The sequence below is a fragment of the Drosophila willistoni genome (genome assembly GCF_018902025.1).
Source record: "Drosophila willistoni isolate 14030-0811.24 chromosome XL unlocalized genomic scaffold, UCI_dwil_1.1 Seg141, whole genome shotgun sequence".
NCBI lineage: Eukaryota > Metazoa > Arthropoda > Insecta > Diptera > Drosophilidae > Drosophila > Drosophila willistoni.
The window spans coordinates 3590632-3612899 of NW_025814052.1; the positions used below are offsets into that span (position 1 = coordinate 3590632).

The following is a 22268-nucleotide window of genomic DNA, read 5'->3' on the forward strand; positions in this document are numbered from 1 at the left end:
GCTTGGTCAGGGCAGCGAGGAAGGAGAGATAGAGAGAGATGCCTGACGGGGTGGTAAAATGGTGGGGGGAAGTTTGCTTCATACATGGGAATTAGCCGCGTTAATAAAAATGCCAGCGACTGCGGCAGCTAAATTGGCATTTAGGGATTTCGCGCTGTTCGCGCTCTTCTGGCCAGCGCCAAAACTTTTGCTCGTTAAAATAAATTTTGCCTTTTCACTATGTAATACATACTTATATATATATATGTACATATATACATATACATATATATCTCTCTATTTTTGTTTTTGGAGAAAAAATGTACGCGCTTGACGCTTTTATGGCTTTCATGGGGGTCCATTGTCTACTCTACTTTTGGTCTGCATTTTAGCCATGTTTCCAGTTACTGGCAATTAAATCTCTTCCGCTCTCTCTCTCTCTCTCTATCTCCCTCTTTCTGGCTCTGTGTATTAGATATTTGACGTTGCATAGTTTTGGGGGCACTTTTTGCAACTGATTGAGTTGCACTCGCGCTAAAAGTTGCCGCGATTCGCCTTTTTGACTTACATACAAGTAAACTAAAGAACACCAAAAATAGTTAGTTATACGAACAAAAACTTTTACGCCCATGGGAGGTCAGAGTCAATCAGCTGCAGCTAGGCAAACTTGGTTACCCCCCCTCTCCGCCCCTCTCTAGTTACTCCCTGTACACACTTTTGGGGCCATCAGGCCTCACAGCTGGGCAAAAAAGTTGTAAATTGTTTTTATTGTTAACGGCATGCTTTGGCTTCTTTTTATCGCTTCTATTTTTAGTTTTATTTTGTTTCGCTTCGTTTTTTTTCCTGTATGTTTTTTAAGTTGCTTTCGTTTTGAAAAGTTTTCATTCCTAATGGATGAAAATCCAGTGTTGAAAACTCGCTTATCGTTAAAACCACAGAAATTAATAGTTTTAAATTTCAGTTGGCTGATGCGAGTCTTTAGTTTTTAAGGGTTTTTTGAAGTTCAAAGTCGATCTGGGCATAGATCTTGAGCTACCCTAATTTATTTAGGCTTTAGACATTTGGATCCTTTTTCTTGTTTGCTTCGTCCTTCTTGTTTTTTTTTCTATCCCTCTCTCTGCTACCTGCCAACGTGGCAGATTTTGGCCAGAGTTTTCGTTAGTTTGCTGCGTGCTTACCTACATTATTTTGACTTTATTTTTAGCGTTTCTTTGCTTTACTTTACTTTACTTTACATTACTTTGCTTTGCTTTCCTCATTTCCTGTGCCTGTCACGTGTGAGCGCCTATGCGTATGCAGCACAACAAAAATTTTTAATGCTGTCTAAGACGATGTGAGAAACGCCTTCAAGTGGATTTTTAGTGCTTGTCCGCTCTGAAGGCACCCATATACATATACATATATATAAACGTGTTTGTGTGTGTGTGTGTGTGTGTGTGTGTGTGTACATACATGTGTATATGTAAGGCATATCTGTTGTGACCCGCGAAGGTCAATTCAAGGCAGTTTATTTTCACTTCCAACACAAACTTCGGCGTCAAATAAACCATGGGACAAAACAAAAAAAAAAAACAAAAATAAATAAAAATAATAAAATTAAAATGAAATAAATTACAAAATAAAATGCGCATTGCACAGAAAATCGCTGGTTTGTCACGTACAAAAGATGTCGGCTGGGAATTTTGTTTTTGTTGGTTTTTTTTCTTAGTCATTGTGGTTGTCGTTGTTGTTGTTGTTTTTGGTCCTTTGTTTTAATCATAAATTGTGAAAAGCAGACAGAGCGAATGCGATATCTTTCATCTCTTCTGCTTCTCCCTCTTTGCCTTTCTCCTTCTCTTTCTATTTATCTGTCTTGCTCTATTCGCTTGACATAGTTTGCAATAAATTTTAACAGCCTGGCCAAGGCATTTTGCCGCAATTTACATTAATTTTGCATTTTTGGCTTTTGCCTCTGACTTTTCCACATTTTAACGCTTTCCATTTGAATTTGCTTTTGTTGCGCTGATAAGCGGAAATGCCAGCCAGGCCTGGTCCGCTGACAGATGGAGCATCGCTGCAAAACTGACCGAGCTGACAGTAAAACCGAAAACTGAACGAACAGATTGACTGACACATTGACTGACTAACTGACTGACTGGCTGACTGACTGACTGACTGGCTGGATCCAGCCTGTATCTATAGCTCTTTACCTCCAGTTTCTTTTACTCCCTTAGGAGTGTCCTTGATGGAGCGTGAATTTTTTCTACTTGGGGCTAGACAAATGATACGCTCTGGCATTTTGTTATTTTACGTATTTTCCCTCCGTCTCCTTTCAGTTGGTTTTCTTTTCATTTTGCCTTTTTAGCTGGCCACATTTGAATACGCACACAATGCATAGGCGACAGGCGACAGGCGGCAGGCGGCAGGGTAAGGGGGAATCAGTGTGAAAGCATTCTGTGATAAATTGCACACAATCAAAATCAGAAATGTCAAGCCAACTTGGGTTTAATGCAAATTTAATACTCGGGCATCAGTTTCGGTTACGGTTACGGTAACGATTTCGTATTCGTTTTTGCTTTCACCTGATACGACCTACATACATCAACAGAGAGAAAGAGAGAGTGAGAGAGACAGGGAGAGGGAGAGAGAGTGGAAGAAGACCAGCCAATTGGAAAAGGCACAGAAAAATAATTCATCAAACATTTGCTCAAAATTTGACAAACAATTGGACAATGAGAATTTCATTGAATGGAAACAAGAAACGACATTTCAATTGGAATACCTCCCCATATAATTATTAATAGATAACGAGAGATAGAGAAACAATAAAGAAGAGAGCATAACGAATGGTTGTAAAGGTAATCACAATTAGATAAAGCTTAATAAGGATCTCAGATCTGCAATTGATTGACTTTGAGCAATATTCTAATAATATGTGAAGAAATAACAACAAAAAATAAGCCAAGAAAACAATGTTTTAAATGACCACATTGAAGATTTACTACTGATAACAAAAGTAAGAAAAGTAAGAAGAATTAGAAAATACATTTCATTCCACTGACTAAAAGGTAAACGACTTCATGCCAATCAGTCTATTGATTGTTGTGATATTTGCATTTATATAACTAAAAATAACAGAATTCAAAATTAGATTTCATCCGTCTAACAGTATATGTGTACATATATATGTGTTTATACTTATCTATGTATGTAGTAAATTTGCCAATTTTTTTCGGTGGGCATAGTGGTGGGCGTGGTTGAAACACACACCCATACTGAGATTATCTTTGATTATATAATACATTTTGTTCTCCCTATCTTTTCATAAAATTTAATTCAATTAGTTTGGCTTTGTTCTCTTTTTGATTTTTTTTGTTGTCATTTTTATGAGCAATGCCCAAAAAATTTATGGGTTCTTATAAAAATATTTAGAAAAAGTATCTGTACAGAGATCTAGAAGGGAAAGAGTGAGAGAGATAGAGAGAGGGGGGGAGAGAGAGGGCGAGAGCTAGCACTAAGCTGACTAAGAAGAAGTAGACCCAAGTTGATGACAGTTATGAAGAGAGCATTCGGTTTGAAAGATACCCTGTAAAAACTTTGTATATTTAAATAAACTCAAGTTTTCTCCGCTTCTTTGATGGAAGATTTAGACAAAACTAATACGCCTATAGGGGGCGGGAGTTTGCAGAATGATGGGTATAAAGCAAAACCGTTAAAGAGAAATTTAACATGTGTTTGTATTCGTTAGACAGGGGCGGGGGGCACGCTGATGGAGAGGCGTGGTTGTATCTGACAAGCTCATCTTGTGGTTTTTAAGTGCTCAGCCTTCCCCTTAGAGCTAACTCTCTTTTCCCCACACCACCAACACATTCATATCCCCTTCACTTTTCGTGGTTTGTGTACTGATTTTTGTGTGTGTGAGTGTGTGTGTGTGTGTGTGTGTGTGTGTGTGTGTGTGTGTGTGCGTGTGTTTGGTTCTTTTTCTCTTTCGGTTACTTGTACTTTTTTTCTTCTCTCTGCCCTTTTTTTTTTCTTCTTGGTGATTTACCAAAATTGATGGCTTGCTCTTGGCATGACTTGGCTTCCAGGATATGGGCGTGACCGCAGTGACAATGCACAAGTAAAATGAGAAGAAAGATAGAGAGAGAGAGAGGGAGAGAGAGAGAGAGGGAGAGGGAGAGCAAATAGGAAGACGATGGACCTACCAACAACGTACATAGGTCTATTCAAAAATTCATAGATTTTGATTTGCTTTTCGCATATAAAGATGTTTGCACAAACCCCCAAAGGATTAAACGACTTGGTGTGGCAACAAATTTTTATGTTGCACAAACAACAGTAAGAAGAACCAAAAAAAAAAGGTTAACAAAATCGAGACAACGACCTCATGATACCTTATGATTCTTAATTGTTCAGTTTTAAACTATTTAATAGCTCTATATGTTTCCTTTATCCTGCATTAAGTAATTACGATTAAGAATGCTTTAAATTTAAGATCTCTCTTCATTTTTCTTGGGTTCAGGTTAATATACCCGTTATTACCCTACAACATTTAGGGTACTATGAAAAGGGCTAAAGAAGAGGAGGAAAAAAATATGCTTCGCATGAAGATTTATCTATGCCTGAAGGCACAAGTCGTCCTCCATAAATATGACAATAAAAAAGAGCGAAACAACGAAGTGACGAGGCTCATAAAACAAGAAGAATGAACAGCAGCGAAAAACTTATGATTTACGTAGCAAAACAAAGAACGAAGGATAAGCAGGAACAAAAAGAAAGCAACCTGCAGAAAAAGCTGTCGAAATTTATCCGATTTTTTTCTTTAATTTTTGTTGTTTTTTTTTGTTTTTATGCAAAGGCATATTTCTCTTTCTTTCTTGTAGCGTGGTTTTGTTGATGGAATTTGTTTGAAGTGTTAATTATAGCTAAACTATTTACAATTGAATAGAGTGGACACGCACACACACACAGACACACACACACGTTCCCTTTGTTACCCGATGCCATCCCCTTCTCATTCACTTGTCGGTGCCCTTTTGGCACTCAGAAAGCGGAAATTAGCTCAAAGAAACCGGTCGACACTTTGATTGCTCGCACAATTGCACAGCGTCGCCCCGGGAAGCGAATGGGGAATGAACAGGAGGAGAAGGAGTTGTTGAAGGTTGTCGCATAGAAAATAAAGGGGGATAACATTCCTATAGAACAATGCGTAATTTCATCAATGCAATTGTCGAGCACACAAGAGGAAAAAAAATAATATAATAAAAAACTATATATAAAAGACGAGAGAGAGAGAGAGAGGGAGAGAGAAAAGGAAAATGAACAAAAACACAAAGAAAGGTAAAGTGAAACTTTATGACCCAACCTTTGCCTAGAGAGATTTAATTAGGGCACCAACTGATGAAGAGGAAGAAGCAGAAGCAACAGCAACAGCAAAGGAAGTAGAAGCAAAGGAAGTAGACGCAAAGGAGAGAGTAAACAAAAAATTTTAGCATTTCACATCAAAGTGCGGGTCAAAAAGCAGCAAAAACATTTAATTAAAGAGCCCCCGAGCAAGAAAAAAAATATATAACTCTCTCACACACACACACACACACACACACACAAAAGGGAAACAAAAAAAAGCTATAAGCAAATACAACGAATTACATATGCTCTTAGAAATTCGTTGGGCAGTTAGTCACAAGTATTTTTATATAAATATAATCTTAAGATAAATTAGATCATCATTTTGATTGTGTAATAATATAAGAAGAGCTATTGAAATAAAACTACTTGAAATAATAATTGGTATTTTCTATTTCCAAATGATTAAACCATATACAAGTACGATCCATACGACGAATACATTCACAGATTATATTGATCCTAATATATACATAGATCGGCTCTGATTACACTGATTCAACTCTTGAACAGTCTCTTTAGAGTCAAAGTGTATTTTATCGATCGATTGATCAGTCGTAGCACTAAAAGTGCTATACTCTATATTTGTAGAAAGAAGTAGGAAACCAAAACGAAAGCCAAACAAAAAAAAAGAAGAGGAAAAAACGACTCTGTCGTCAACAACGGTGACGTCGACATTAAGTTAAGAGCTAGAGGTCCACGTGCCGTATACGCAATGCCGAAAATCGGTGTCATGTTAATGACCGATTAGCATGCCGTGTGGTATGCATATGTATGTGTGTGTGTGTGTGTCTGTATGTCTGTGTGTCGGCTATAACAGAGGGATAGCTCCCCACAGTGAGGTATTTGCGGTTTATGGGTTTCGGACCTATCAGCCACCTATTCAAATCGCTTACCCATTGCCAGCATTTTGAAACCAATCGACCACAAAAATTGAAGGTTTAATTGCAGTTCAATTAGCACAACTTTACAGGAATTTATAAGCATTACATCGAAATGCGAATAAAGACTTTTGTTCTCTCTAATAATTTGATCGAAATTGGCCTTACAAATTTACAAATTGGCCATGAATAACGTAACGTAACCGATGTGAAGAGAGAGCTATAAAATATCAAACATTTCTAAACTAAATCAATGACTTAACTAAAGTAAACATTTTTGTACTTGTTTCTAATTTAAAAGAATTAGATTTTGAGAGGTTTTTGCACAAAGTCTTTTGGCTATTTTGCTGGTTACTTAGCTGGTGAGTCAGGAAGGCATTGAAATGACAAATTAAATATCAGCACGCAAAGATTTATTATACATATTTACATACATATGTACCTATGTATATAGTTTATATACTATTTTTTTTTTTTGGCTCCTCTGCGTATTTAAGGGCGTGTCAAGGCGATTAAGAATTAAGTCAGTGGCATATCACAAATGAAATTTTGCGTTTCTTTTGCATATCATTATTAGGTGAGCTGATAAAGTGTATGTGTGGGCGTATGTCTGCATGTGAGTGTGTGTGTGTGTGTATGTGATGTGGGAAGAGAAAATTGGATTTCGCTTTATGCAAATTTATGCGCACAGATTGAGTGACATTAATGGATGATGAAGTCGCCAGTAATGTAGGAATTGGTTGAATTTCTAAACGACCAAATGAAAGCGCTTGGATATGACCAAAATGTCAGCTTCCTTCCTTTGCCCATCTCTCTTTCTCTCTCCTTCTCTCTCTTTCTCTCTCTACCCCCCTAGCTAACCGTAACGCACCGCAGGGCCATCACAACCAAGTTGAAACGTTGAAAAATTCAACAGAAATTGCACTCAAAGGACAGAAAATTCAGAGATGGAAACAGAAACAGTGCTCAGCAAATAGCACAGAGTGAGAGGGAAAGAGACAGAGAGAGAGCGAGAGAGTGAGTGAGAAGGCATTTGGCTTAATTAGTAGGCCAGGGCATTGTGACTTGTCACTCCCATTCGCCATTGGCATCTCAATTCAGTCACCCAACCACCCACTCATTAAGCCTGGAGTCGCGTTGGTTTTTTTTGTTTTTTTGGTTTTGTTGTTTCTTCTTCTTTTTTATAGCCATTTAAAACATTTATGGCCAAGCAGCATTTGAATGGCAGGTGAGGCACAGCTAAGCGACCTTGCTCATTATATTGTCTACCCAACCACCCATCTACATTTATACATGCCCATCCCCCCCCCCCCATCTCATGCCCCGCTTTGGTGAATTGTTCCTCGCTTTTTGTTTTTTTCGTTCCTCTGTGTGTGCTTAAGTTTGTTTTCATTTTTAATTGTCTGTTTACAGGGGACAATAAAAACAAAAGGAAAACAGCAACAAAAACAATAACAACACCAAAAGCAGCAGCAACAATAACAATAACAACAACAACAACAAAAACAAGGACACTGATTGCCATTTGTGAAATTTAATGCCAACATTTGTTCACATTTTCCACAGAATGTTTCTTTTTTTTTTTTTGTGCTTCTCTTAACAAATATTTTCTTTTTCATATGAATTATTATTATTATTTACTTTAAGTTTTAGTTTCATTTGTCATTTTCATATTTGCCTGCCTTTTTGCCGGATTGCCCAAGAAAAAGTTGCCCGAAATTTTTAATAATAGAGGCGGATTTTGAAATAAATTTTCAGATCCTCAAATCTGTCAATTGAAAAAACTTAAATTGATCTCAAAAACAGAAAAGGGAAGCACTTCCAATACTTTTTTAATTTTTGCATCTAATCGATAGGATTGAAAGTCAGAAAGATAAACTAAATGAGATAGAGAATAATGAAGTCAAAAAATGTTTCATCGTTATGATAGATAAAACCCAATTAAAAGTCCAATGTTTTGTTAATTCAATAGACAACTTTATTAGATATTGATTAATTTATTTGTTTGACATCTAATCGAATCGATGCCCAAGCCTCAAGTCTTTTACATATATACTTAAATTAAAAATTGGCACATCCGCAAAAAAGAAAAACCCTTAGGTTAAACGAAAAGAATCTTTTGATTTTCCATAGCAAATTGCTTTAAATACAACTTTTGCAATTGGTTTTTATTCGATTTCGTTTCGAGAAAATTTATCGGTTCATTCATCTTGATTTGCTGTAGAATGTTTCATTTTTATTTATTTTTTTTTATTTCTTCTTTCGCCATTCGGACTAATTGAATTGGTTGATTTTAATTTTGTGTTTTATACCCATCACGTTTCAATCCGGGGCAAACAAATTCAATTTACGCTCATTACCCAACCTTAGCCGGAACTTCCCCTTGGTCACAAATCGCCGTTCTTTACAAAATGCCACCGTACCAGCCCCCCTGCCCCTTCTCCGCCAATTGGCAATAAATGGAAATTGTAACATTCTATCGACTTGAATGATACTCTTTAAATTATATTTTCAATGAAATGATCAATATTTAAGCTAGAAATAAATCGAGTAGAAATTCATGTTGAAATCGAATACACAATTATATATAGCATACTTTTAAGGGCAAGCCATAGCGGGCTACTTTTATGCCTAATACTTCGATGAATGATTTAAATTGAATAACGGCGTCTCATTTGCCATGCACTTTAAATTTAATATAATTACCTCCATTTGAGATCCCTTCTTGCCCATTGAGCCACCACCGCCTCCGGTGTGGCCGCCGCTTTGTGCGGCATTCATGGCTTCTGCTTCTGATGCGGTTTTTGTGAAATCTTTGTTTTGTTTATTTTTTTTTGTTTTTTGTTTTTATTGATTGATTATAGTTGTTACTTTTATTATTAGTATTATTATCTGGTAGATACACTTTGATATCTCCCGAATGATGTGTTCTGGGCTAGTTAGTTATTCATGCACGTTCTGCTTCTTTCTCTCTTATGTTCGTTCTATAGAAATCTTTTGTTGTTATATCAGTAGATACATTTTTATAATGTACATGTGGCTTTTGTTGCTGCACGCCTCAAATACAAACAAAACAACAAAAACAACAAGAATAGCCAAAAAGAAAAGTGAAAAAATTCAATTTTGGTTTCATTTTGTTTGCCGTTAGCAGTAAGTTGCATCTTTCCTTATGCTAATGATATGACACTAGCATCCAATGAGAGAGTAGTGTTTGACTAAAAGTGATGGCTAAGATGAAGGGTGGGTTGGGAGGGGGAGGCCATATACCACAAGGCAAGAGCCTTGACTAAAGATTAGAGTTGAGAATGAGATACTTGAGCACGTCTCTGGTGCTTTATACTTACAATGACAAAAAAGAAAACGAACTGAAATTGAGAAGTTGAAACTTAAATAAGGCAACAACAACAGCAATAGCAACAAGAACGACAGAATAATGTAACTATGTATATAGGATATGCCATAGGGAGAGGGGAAACTCAAAGAAGTTGGCTTGGGAGGTTTACTTGATGTCGTTCTTGGTTGACATATCTCGCATAAGTTGGCCAACAGAAGGCAAAACGAAATAACTTAAAGTTAAGAAATTGAAACTATATTAAAGAATAAAATAAATGCATCTTTAGCCACAAAGTTGACTATCTAAAATATTAAATGCCAAAAACATTTACTTTTTCTACGGGTTAAGTTAATGTCTATGTCAGCAATTAAAGAAGGTTCGTATTAGAAAGAGCTGTTACTTTGATCTATATGTTTTCAGTTACTAGAATAAAAATCTAGAATAGAAAGACAGAGAGAGACAGAATTAGGGGGAGTCAAAGAGGGGAAAAGCCCACGAAACTGAGCTTGAATTATGTTTATTCAATTCACTTGAACTTTTCTTAAGATGACAAGAAATTTTATTCGCCCTCCCCACACCCTCCCCCAGTACAATTTGACTATGTGTCATGCATAGAATGGCTAGAGAAAAATCATAAGAGAAGGCAAAGTGAAATATGATGAAGGCAATTTGTCTGAACCTTTTTCTCTCCTCTCGTTTGCCTTCGTCTTCTTCTTTTGTTGATGATGATTTTATGTCCTTTTCTAGGTTGTTGTTATTTTTTTGTTGCGTTCTAGGCCTGGACCTTAAGCCTTTGATAAACAAAAACCTATTAGAGATGAACGTTGAAATAGGATAGGATATGTGTGTGTGTGTGTGTGAGTGTGTCTAATTGTTGTTGCTGTTGTTGTTTGGCTGCTAATTTGCCTAAAAAGTTTTGCCCTTTAGAAATTGAAATGAGAATCATCATTTGGCTTTTATACGCATTTGCTACGTGATTTAATTAGTTAGCTCTGTGTTTGTGTTGCCTTGGCATGCAACGTGTTCTGTATTGCTGGCCAGATATATGTATGTATGTATAAAGATAGACAGACAAACAGACGGGGCTAATTAGGCTGGCATTATTAACATATTGTCCCAGTTCTGGGAATAATATAAAAAACAAAAAACCAAAAAAAAATAAATTCAATTCACGTAGCAAAAAGCGAAAGACAAGCAAGAAAACTAAGCGATAAACGATAAACGATAAGCAGAACTTTTTTACTCTCTATTCTGTATTTACAATGCTAATATTATCCAGGGAAACAAAGGAGACGAAAGAATCAACAGAAAGTAAAGTCAAGTAACAGATGCAGACAGACACACACACACACACACACCAACAAACACAAAGATACAGGGCACACAAAGGAAACCATGGCAAATAAGGTAAACCCCCAAATCAGCATGCAAAGTGTGAAGGAAGAAGCAAATAAAAAAATAAAATAAAATAAAACCGTATCGAAACATTGTTTTCTTAAGAGACATAATCGACGTGCAGATACCTTTTAGCCTCACTCTAGTAATAAATAAAACCTAGTATAATGTGTTTAGTTGGTTAACTAAAACATTGCATTAATTAGAGCCAAATATTGTCATTTCAATTTCAATTACTTAGAGCGACTCTCAGTAAGCCCTAAATACTCGAATTTTGATTTATCCGCTAAGCATAATGGGTATAGAGCGAAAACTGTAGCATACATTGCAGCGCTTTAAGAGGATTTATATATGTACAAAAATCAAAGTCAAGAACCGACAACAACAATTTGTGAATACTTCTAGAGCTCCACCCACCCACCTCCACCAACCACTTCATCCTGCATCCCCGCATCGGAATTTTTTTTTGTCTTTGGTTTATTTTTCGTTACTTTTGTTTATTATTTATTTTGATTGAGGTTCCTTTTGGGCAAATGGATCAAAGTGCGAGTTGGTTAAAACGCAATCGTAAAATGCATTATTCTCATTTCCAGAGATTGAGCAACAAAAGCCACAGGACGTATACTTGATTTCTTGTTCTTCTGTTTGTTTTTATGCCAAATTTATTCATTGATTCGATAAGGGGTGTTTACGGTACGATAATTTTTTTTCTCCCCATTGTTTTAGCTTTGTTTGCGTTAGTTTTCTGTTTCCTAATAACTTTCTGTTTAAATTTACGTTTCATTTTAAATTGAAAATATTGTATCAGAATTATTGGCTGATGAAATAAATATTCCAAGTGGAACATATGAATCAGTTTATTCTATCAATCAATTGTTCTTGTTTAATTGAAGCTAGTTTCAAAATTATTTTAATTTCTCCAAAAGTTTTTCTATGAGAAATTGAAATATTTCTGAGGCATTAGACTGGAGAGACTAACGTTTAACTAAGCACACAAAAATGATCAAAATTGATTTAAGTTTTGCGAATAAAGTCTAATTGATTAGAAAAATTAGAATATTAAAATTATTGCTATTAATTATTTTGGGTAACTCAGAAAAGAAAAAACTCCAAATTATCAACAAGAAATTTGTCAATGTTATGCAACATTTTTCAGTTTTAATTATAATTATTTATTTATTTTCTTTATATTAGTTGTTCTTTTTGTTGAAGTTTTTGGAAATAGATATCAAATATTTCTTTATTTTATTTGTATATTAAAAAAAAACATTTTTATTAAATTTTGTATTATTAATTTTAACTTTTATGCAAATCAACACTTTTTCATGTTTCTTTGTGCGTTATGCTCATTAATTTTGCTATGTTTTTTGGTATTTTGTTAATTAAACCATTTACCTAGGACACACAATCGCACACGCACACTCACACGCACACACACACAGAAACAAACAAAAAACGGGCAAGTTGAATACACTCACGATAATAAAAACCCAATGCCAATGCTCCTTGTGGGCGTGGCAATTGTAAACAAAATCAAAGAAATTAACTAATTATGTTTTTCGTAGTGCTTAATTTTTATTTCAATTTTCTTTATAGAATTTTGATATTTTTGAAGCTTTGGTGAGGTTTTTTTTTTATTTTTTGTATTATATTAATTTTTCGAATCGAAACGGTCAACGATCAACGAGCCAAAAGATATGCCAAAAAGCATTTGACGAGCGCCAACTAAAAACGCTAACTCGACGCGTATTCTGTGCGGTCTTGGCGACTGCAGCAGCTGGCGTTTTGAGCGTAACTGAGAAGGTCGCCTTAACGCACATGTCGCCATAGCCATAGCCACAGCCATCGCCATAGCCATCGCCATCGCCAACGCCATCGTTTTAGCCATCGCCAATCGTCCTGTGAGTTTATCACAGCATGCGGCTGTTTTTCCAGTACGCTTTCGTTTCTCTTCGTCCTTCTTTATTTTGCCGTTTTCCATGTAGACAAGCTTTGCGCCACACAAAAAGCTTTCAATAGCAATGCGTGTGGCATCCAAGCTTTCCATCCTGCTGCCTGTCTGCCGCATTTGTCCTCCATCATCACGTGGTGGCACACGCAACCGACGCACCAAGTGCGGAATGCGGCGAGCAAAACAAAATGCCCAAAAACTATGTACACAATCAACTCAACAGACCTAACGCACAAGTCACTCCAAGAACGTGTCTAATGAGGGTTTTTTTTTTTTCTTTTAGACATGTAGCCATGGGATTTTGGGGGAGGGGGGAGTGAAAAGTATTCTAAAGAATTTTATTTCATCAAAGATGAAATGAGAAAAAATAATCAGCCACTTTTTTCTTAAATGGTAAACCGAATTCCAAATACCCCGTACAATGTATACTTAGGAATGATAATCCTTTTCCTTGTGTGACCAATGAAACAGGAGAGACACATAACCATTAACGATTAAGCATAAGATTCGGCTAAGTGAATATAAGTATTTGATTTTCAAAGACTTTTTGAATCGATCTCATTTATTTTCTAGATTCTACCATTTGACTACATATTTATATACATTTACATAGGTAAGGATCTATAACTTATCGAAAAAATCATAGTTCATCATAAGGTACATAAGGTACATAGTCCAAGGACTCTAAGAACGAGAGTATTAAGCAAGATAATCTATTAGATTTTCCAAAACTTTATCTTAATTTTTGAAAAACAGGGCAAATTAGAGTTTAGATATGTTTTTTTTGGACTTAAATACAGCATATGACCAAGGACATGGCCCAAACCATGACAGGATTGTGAAGTGGGAAGGGCAAACCTTTTTTGTACCGCAAGTACAAAAAGGGCCAATATGAATAGGCTTCTCGTTTATGCATGTTCTTTTTTGGTTTTTCGCAATATTTTTGCCTAATAAGCAATTTTGTGTTAGCAAAACTTCTTGTGCCATTGGACCTGTCAATTGAATGAAGATGATTTCAAACAAAAAACTGATGTTGAAAGTTTCTTTTCAGCACATAGTTTTTCGCTGATAAGAAGTTTTTCAGCTAAGCTTCGAGACACAGCAACAGGCCGCGACCATAAATTAAACCTTTTGCCCCCAAAAGAAACACGAAAATGGAGAGAAAATTAAACAAAAAGAAAAAAAACTGACAAACTGAAAAGCAAAGAAAGGGAGGAAAAGTTTTTGAATGCAGTTTGGGGGCAGGTTTCCTGGGGACCAATTGGGGGGAGGGGAGCCCCTGACAGACGAAATGATTTATGTTCGGTTTGTTAAATTTTCAAAATTGGATTCTAACAGTGTCGCTAAATGTGTGTGTGTGTCTGTGTATTGAAAGCTCTTGTGAGTGTCTTTGTGTGTGTGTGTGTGTGTGTAAAGGGAAAGCTTTAAGTACATCAACAGCTTTTGAATGTAGTACCCAAGTTGAGAACAAAGTTTGCAAAGCTTTTTAAAGCATACATTTGGGAGTAGAAATATGAGAAATTCAACTTTTCGAAAGGTTAAATTTCAGGCTACAAATTGAGAAACCCTTCAAGCATTTATGTGGGCTTTTTTTTCTTTTTACTACGAATAGCTTTAACATTTTTTTGTTTTGTTTTCTGTGTTAGTTTCGTAGAAATTCAATTTATCTCGTTAGGTGTGAGTTTTCTTTGATATCATTTCTCTAGCGTACATTTTCATTAGCATTTTGACAATTTAATTGAAAATTGCCAAAAAGCCCATGGCCAATTAGCAGGAAAATGCACCATCAGATCCAGATTAGTCTCATGTTGGTAGGAGAAATGACAATGAAAAGACACTTTAGTTTAATTTCTCAGCCTCACTTATTCAGACTCTGGATGCTGTCGCTTTCATGGCGACATAAGAAATGCATTTGCCATCTTTTCTATGTATATGTTCCTTTAAAGCGGGAGAGAGGAGGGTGGGCGGTGGACTCTTGGGTGCTGTGGGCCATCCGCTACTCAACGAGCATTTTCCTTTACCTGTTTGGCTGCAGTTCTATGTCTGTGTGTAATGGTTTGAGTTAGATGTCAACCTGACGTCAGCCATTATGTTCACCATGACAAAAATGTCAGAGCAACGTTTGAATAATTTGTTTCGTTGTGTGAGAAAGAAAAAAGATGACTAAAAGTGTTCAACTCGTGCTTGCTCTGATATATTTGCATATTCAACTGCAAGTTGATATTCTACAAGCGGCCACTCAGAGTTCATTGAATTGGTCGAGAAATGGTTTACTTCATTACAGGCCAGCCATCTGTCCCGCAGAGAATCCCAATGATATTAGCTATGAGAAGCCACATCAACCATTATCATCATCATCATCGTCATCATCATCATCCAAAGCTGAAGACTATAATGACGATGATGACACTGCCGGGGATCCTGTTGAGGACGACGACAATGACGATGACAATGACAATGCTGAAGACGATGACAACGACGATGAAAGTCTTCAATGTAGTGCCAATGCAAACCGTGGAAATGAAGAGGACGATGCAGAAGCATTTATGGCTCGCATCACTTGCTTGTTACGAGAACTACATGGGCATAGCCGGGCCATTCAAGAGGATCTCCGTGAACTTGACTCACAGCTCGGACCGCCGCAGCCCGCTAAGTCCAAGCCGAGCTGCCAAAACAAACCCAGCCCTGGCTTCAAACTCAACCACATCACATCGAAATTCCACAATCTGAACAAAGTCAAGTTACCAAACGCCAAGAAACCGGAGAAATTGGGTCAGGCTTATGCGCAAAATGAGAATTATTCCACTCTTGATAATCATGCTGCTAGACTTACCCTAGCCGATGCCAATTCCAAAAAGTATTCCATTCACAATAATCACTTGAGTGTAGATTCGGCTGAAGCAGATCCATCCAAAAAAGATCAACATCAGTCAGCGATGCCAGCGAATAATGAAGAACAGCAAAGGAAATCCTATCAGCATGTTATCAAACAACTTCGCCTGGCCAAGGCCATTCATGCAGCAGCTGCCGCCCGCCGACAACGTTCTCAGACACAAAAGTCCACCATAAAACAGGGATTCCGCCAATATGAGGCAAATCTCAAGCAATTGGTTGCCAATCGAGATTTAATCGAACAGCAAGCTGTTCAAATGTTGACCCATATCCGGCAATAGGAATGTTCTTTTAATTTCTCAACTTGTTCACAACAACAACATATATTTTTGTCATGAAATACAATAAACTTGATAGAAAAAACGGATTAAACTTTTTGGATTCTTTGATTTTTAAGAGAGTGGGAGGGCGGTCAAATCCGATCCGTTGTTGTGGAAATTATACTCTAAAAATTGTCTCAATACTAAATTTTATAAAAATACACCAATTCCTTTACCGATTTTTTGTATAGCACTAATTGATTTAATGCTCCGATTCGTAAGACTTTCATACTTTAGATCCCAAATGTAATTGAAAGCTTAAATATCAAGTTTTATCCCAATAACTTTCAAGTTGGGGCGACACACAGCATATCAATGTGGACTCATCTCTTCATCTCATCTCTAGTCGGTGGCTCAATGGAGACCTACTAAATCTACAATTCTGTTGTTCTCGAAATCGAACCCCGACGTAGGTGGAGTTTCCCCCTGATAAAGCAATACTAAAAAGTAGTTCCGTCGAGGATAAAGGAAACGATTGTGGATAACGAATAATTTTTTTCATCTCTTCATGTTTATCAATATATGTACATATATGTATATATATATGATATACACTTTGTGTTGAAGTTTCCTCTTACATATTCTGCTTTACAAACATTTTATTATAACCCTTGAATAATATATAAAAGAAAGATATTAATCCAGTTTTTCAAGAATTTATTTAAATTGTCTAAACTGAAGAATTTGAATTTGTATAATTCTCTCATCAATACAAAGTAGGCTTTTCAGTTTTTAAAAACTTTTGAACCGAAATTTGGATATACTCATATTCAGTTGAAATAACGACTCCGAGATGATAAAAACAAATTTTGAAAAAATGTATAAACCGAATTTTATTATAATAATTCTTTTTGTTGCCTTTTTTTGGGACTGCTTCTTGCCGATGGCCTGGGCCAAACCATACGCTTCAAACAGGCAACAGAAGCAGCAGCAGCAGTCCATAATGGATCCAGATGCCATGTTCAACTATGATGATTGTGAGCCACAGCAAGGTGGCCAAGATTATCTAGATGCTGGTCTGATTAGTGATTATAGTGGATTGGATAAGGATAGTCGCTGTCAGCGCCAACCTTCGGATGTGGCTGCCGCCGATGCCTTATTGGCAGCTGGAAATGGTCAACAGAGTCTAAAGGCAACAAATGATCGCAATGCTTTTGCTTCGTCACTATTGGACAATGACGAGTCGATGAATGAGATTGATTTTGGTTTCGATGATTCGGAAGAACAGGTAATGGATCGCTCTAATGTCAAGCAGCAGGAATATCAGCCGAAACGAGCCCAACCGGCACAGTTACGTCGTGGCCTTGCAGGACGGCGGCATCGTCAAAATCAACATCAAAAGAAGTATGAGCTAAATGAGAATGATTTCGGCATGGAGGATGAAATGGAGGGCTTGGATGATCAGCCACAGTAAATGGTCAAAATCTGGCCATAAGAAGAGTTTTGTTCTCATCATTTTTCATCGAAAACCGTTTTATAAGTTATATTTTTGATACAAATACAAATGAGGATAGATACACTGCAAGAGGACAGGAAGTCCAGAAATAGATGACCAATGGACAACGGTCAACAACAACAAAAGGACAACGTTATTATAAACAAGACAGAGAACGTCGGGGTCACCAAAAATATGAAAGTCAGTAAGCAATATCTTTTACGTTTTATTATGATTCTAATAATGATTCTTTTGATAGATGCAGTTTTGGAATTTAAATGCCATTTCCTTAATTTTTAAATACACCTCGAATGGAATGCAAATAATTGTGCACTTGAATAAAATATATTTACCTTTCTCACAATTTCTTGTCACGAGCTAGAATAATTTAAACTTTAGTCCAAGTTGAACTTTTTGTTTTTCTTGTTCTTTTTCAAATGCACCAATCACACACTTGTTCACACACTTTTCATGCTGGGACTTCACTCACTCGCTAACTCGATACGATGGTGTGTCAACTTGCCACTCACTCAATCATTCTGAATGGAAATCATCTGCCGTCGTCGAACGTCAGTTGGCCAGATTCTACTGTGTTGACGGTTGTCAAATTAGTGCAACGAGTGAGCTGAACTTGGCCTACAAGCAAACGGAATATTTTTCTCTCTGCCTCTCCCTTAAATGTCTCATATGACTGGCAAAGAAACAAGCAAAGAAATAAAATACCAACTAGAAGGGGCAGGATAGTGAGTCTGAGGTGGGTGGGGGGTTGTTGGTGTTGGTGTGTGAGCGCCAAGGCGAAATGGAGATGAAACAAGAACAACAAGTAGAAGCAAAACGCACACCAAATGCTTGTGCAGTGTCCTTGTTTGTCAGCTTGCCGCTTGAGTTCCCTGAAAATGGCTCAAAGCAATTTTCAAATTGTTTTCACAATCAGCAGACGCACGACACATACGCAAAAATAGACTGAGACAGGGATATTTAAACCGCAAATCGATTCCTATGTATGTATATATACAATTTCCAACACAGCCCAAAAAGGGCGCCACATCACCCTTACATTTTCTACTGACTGTCTGACTGACTGACCAAAAGGCCGTAACTAAATTTTCATTGCTTAGCTTGGGATTTGCTCTGTGATTTATTTCCTACTCTGATAATCGGCCGTTAATGCCTTTCCATTGTTCTTGTTTTCTTCATCTCTTAGCCAAGTGGGCCACGTTTATGGCTTTCGACAATTGTTTTGCTTTGTCCGGGCCTGAAAATATACGATTGTCAAATATACGATTGTCAAATATACGATATGTAGATAATTTGGTACATAAATATCTCTTTGAATGCGAAAAGGGTTTCTATCTCACACTCGCTCGCTCTCTGTCTCCCTCTGTCTCTGTCTCTGTCTCTGTCTCTGTCTTTATATGAATGAGCATAATTCTTATCTAAGTTGGTGCAACATGACGTATACTTGATGCCGGCAACAAGAAAAATAAAAAAAAGGGACACAGAAACCGCAGCCTAAAAGTCATTTTAAAGGCGCAACCTTGGCAAAACTAAATTATGAATGAAAGGTGTAGCGGTAGGAGGCGTCTTCACCAGGTGAGCCGCTTTACCTGGCACTCAAGTGTGTGCGTGCGTGTGTGTGTGTGTGTACAAGGTCATGCCTGGTCCGTTGAGGGCAACACTTCGGGGGGCTGCTTTGGTAGAGGTAAACAAGCAAAGGAATGTGTACTGTGAACTTGAACTTTTTGTCAGGCCAAAAAGAGACAAACAGGCTAAATAAAAAGTAAAAAAAAAAACAACAAATAAAAACCTTTCACACAACCAGATGCTGGCAGTCCACAAACCGTCGTCAGCTTTAATTATGGCAGACAACACCTGACTACCCCCCACTGCCCCTCCTCCTCCATCTTACAGAGTCTTACCACAGCTTTACTGCCACTGCCGCTTGCTCTTCTTATCTAAAAGCTAGCAATTAGATGCGAGGCTACAAAATTCTTCACACGCGCCGCGCATAAATTGTCATACACAGAAATTCGTGCAGGCGTCTACACTCATAATTCTATTCCATATTTCTATTTCTATTTTGTTGTTGTTGTTGTTGTTGTTGTTGTGTTTATTATTATTATTTTTTGTTTTTCCTGCTACTATGTACTACTACTAACACTGTTTTTGGGCTCTTGCTATTTATTTAAAGCGAACGAAAAAGTTGTGTTTGCCATTTTCCTATGAAATATGATGCCCAGCTAGCTCGAGCTTTACCTTTCGACACGGCCAACTAAGAGGAATGAGGAAGTATGAGTATATATGTATTTATACAAAAAGGGGCGTTGCGTGAGCATAGACGGTTGGGGGGGGGGAGGTTTTGTGTGGGAGGGGAGTGTTCAGAATGGAATCATAATCATATTCATGACAATATAATGGCATCGTTAGATAGGCAAAGGCAGAGTCAAGTCACTCGACTGGAAGTCAACGGCAACCACAAAACTTGCTTTATATACATGTTTTTTTTTTTTTTTTTTATTTTTTATTTTGCCTAAGGCTTGCCATTAGCTGGAAGAAAAGAGAGAGAGAGAGAGAGAGCATGGGACGAAAGTGGAAGGAGCAGGAGGGTGCCCTATTACTACAGCCTCCTCCACATCAGTCCATTCCCTTATTTATCTATGTCACGCTTTGAACTTCATAAATTCACTGAAACTGAACTTAACCAAAACGAAACACACAACGGCAGCGACTCACTCTCGTTGGCGCATTAATCATAACATAAAGATGAAATGCGAATCCTGGTATCCAGGCATACCACAAAAACAACAAAACAAAAAAAGACAAACAAAAAAACAACAACGAAAAGAGTTGATTGAAATTTATGGCAAATGCCATAATCCTGATTTCCAACGAAAGCAATTAAATTGAATTTATTCATCAACTTAAAGCCGAATAAAGAGTTTGCACACTGAAAACATATCAACTATCTGGTTATCAACTTTGTATACCCTATATAAAGTAGTCTTTTTATTTGTTGAACAATTTCTCCAAACATTCATTACGCTTTAAAAAACATTATAATTACACAGGTCAATTATTTTGAATTCATAAAGAACAATTTTAAATTAAAAGGGTCGTCTTAAAAAAAATTAAATGACATGATTAGGAATTTGTATTTATGTTTATTTAGGACAGTTTAAAGTTTTTTCAATACTTTTTTTAACACTCTCCTGATGGCATTATTGCACACTAAGCACTCAGTGATCAGAACAATGCAAAGGTGTTGCCAGATGCGAAAGTTAAAAAGCGTTGCCATTATTGCAACGGATGAGAAACTGATCTGGAAATGCCACCCGGTTAGAGATTTTATTATTTTGCAAATGTTCTCGATTAGTTTTCTTTGAATATTTTGTAATCGTTTCCGATAGCATTGATTTTTATTGATATTTATTGTTTACATTTCAGAACATTTCTCATTATTGTGCAATAAAAAAAAAATTGTTTTGTAATTGTAATTGTTTTGAGAATTTCCACTCTACGAAATGTAAAAATTCTTAGAGTGAAAATTCTCAAAACAAAAAACTGATCTCAGAACATTTTTTATGTTTTCATCTTGTATTCAGAATTCTGCGTTCTAAAGACAATTTATTAAAAACTAGAAATTTGATTAAATTCCAAAGCTGAACTGTTTGATTGATATTAAATTTAGCCCTCTTCTAAATTTAACCCTCTCCTTTTGGATCAATACATTGTCAGATAGTATGATCATTTCCCTATCTGGTAGAATGGTGAATCATCTGTTGGTGGTGATTGGATCAGTTCTTCTTCATCAATGGATCTCAAAACGAAAGATATTAAATTCTGAAGTTCTCAATTATAGAGATTGTTTCGTAAGTTCTTTCGATCCAAACTGGCTACACATATTTCCATCCAAAAGATTTCCATTCTTTAAAAGAGTATGTCTCCACTCAATTGAGATTTTGTCAGAAAAATTTGTTTGCTTGTGTTTTAGTTTAAACATTCTCACAAAGTGTTATTGGCAAGAATAATTAGTTTTCGATTGCCTATAATAAAATATATCAAAAAAACACCATATTCAAATAGGATCTGATATCATAGACTATTTTGAATATTTTCATTATATTCTCTGTTTGCCTACAATGGGTTTCTTATACTGTAACCTTTTGGTTTGTTTAGACAGTCATAAATCTAGCCAATATTTTAAATATTAAGTTTATCTTTATATTTGTATTGATATTAATTTGTATAGGTATATAGGTAAATAAAAGGATAACTACTTACCGAATGCTGCTCGGTGATACATGTTGGTTATATATTTCGTTGATATATTTATGTGCAGTTTAGTTTTTTCGTGTATGTAGTTAGACGTGTATGTTTCGTGTTGGATTGGTTAGACACATAAGATACATTGAAACGTACATATATAGATATATATATATATACAATACATACATACATATATTTATTATACATATATATACATACATATATATTTTTTGGTTTTGTTTTGTTTTGTAGTTGTTTTTAGTTATTTGATTTGTGCGTGTGATTTGTTGGTTTGTGTGTAATTTTTTTATTATTTTTATTTTCATTTTTGGTTTTTTGTGTTTTGTGTTGTTGGGGAAGAGAAAAAAGAAAAAAATATTGGTCATATTTTTAAAAATGATTGCACATTAAACTTTTTTGATTGTTTCTC

General features: G+C 36.3%; 3 protein-coding genes across 4 annotated transcripts in view; 2 read left to right on the forward strand and 1 right to left on the reverse strand.

Annotated features, from left to right (window-relative positions):
• Positions 1–22268, reverse strand: part of LOC6649194 (inactive dipeptidyl peptidase 10) — a 91832-nt gene that overhangs the window by 43340 nt on the left and 26224 nt on the right. The gene's annotated exons all lie outside the window — the stretch shown is intronic.
• On the forward strand, positions 15048–16178 carry LOC124460446 (rRNA biogenesis protein rrp36). The gene has a single exon (XM_047011257.1). The coding sequence runs from the start codon at positions 15085–15087 to the stop codon at positions 16096–16098; it is 1014 nt and encodes a 337-aa protein (XP_046867213.1). The 5' UTR covers positions 15048–15084; the 3' UTR covers positions 16099–16178.
• Positions 16936–17936, forward strand: LOC111519299. Its single transcript, XM_023179367.2, has 2 exons — positions 16936–17773; positions 17832–17936. Exon 1 carries the CDS (start codon positions 16955–16957, stop codon positions 17549–17551), a length of 597 nt encoding a protein of 198 aa, XP_023035135.2. The 5' UTR covers positions 16936–16954; the 3' UTR covers positions 17552–17773; positions 17832–17936.

Coding starts and splice junctions, on each gene's coding strand:
- LOC111519299 (XM_023179367.2), top strand. CDS start 16,955: ATGTATAAACCGAATTTTATTATAATAATTCTTTTTGTTGCCTTTTTT.
- LOC124460446 (XM_047011257.1), top strand. CDS start 15,085: ATGACTAAAAGTGTTCAACTCGTGCTTGCTCTGATATATTTGCATATT.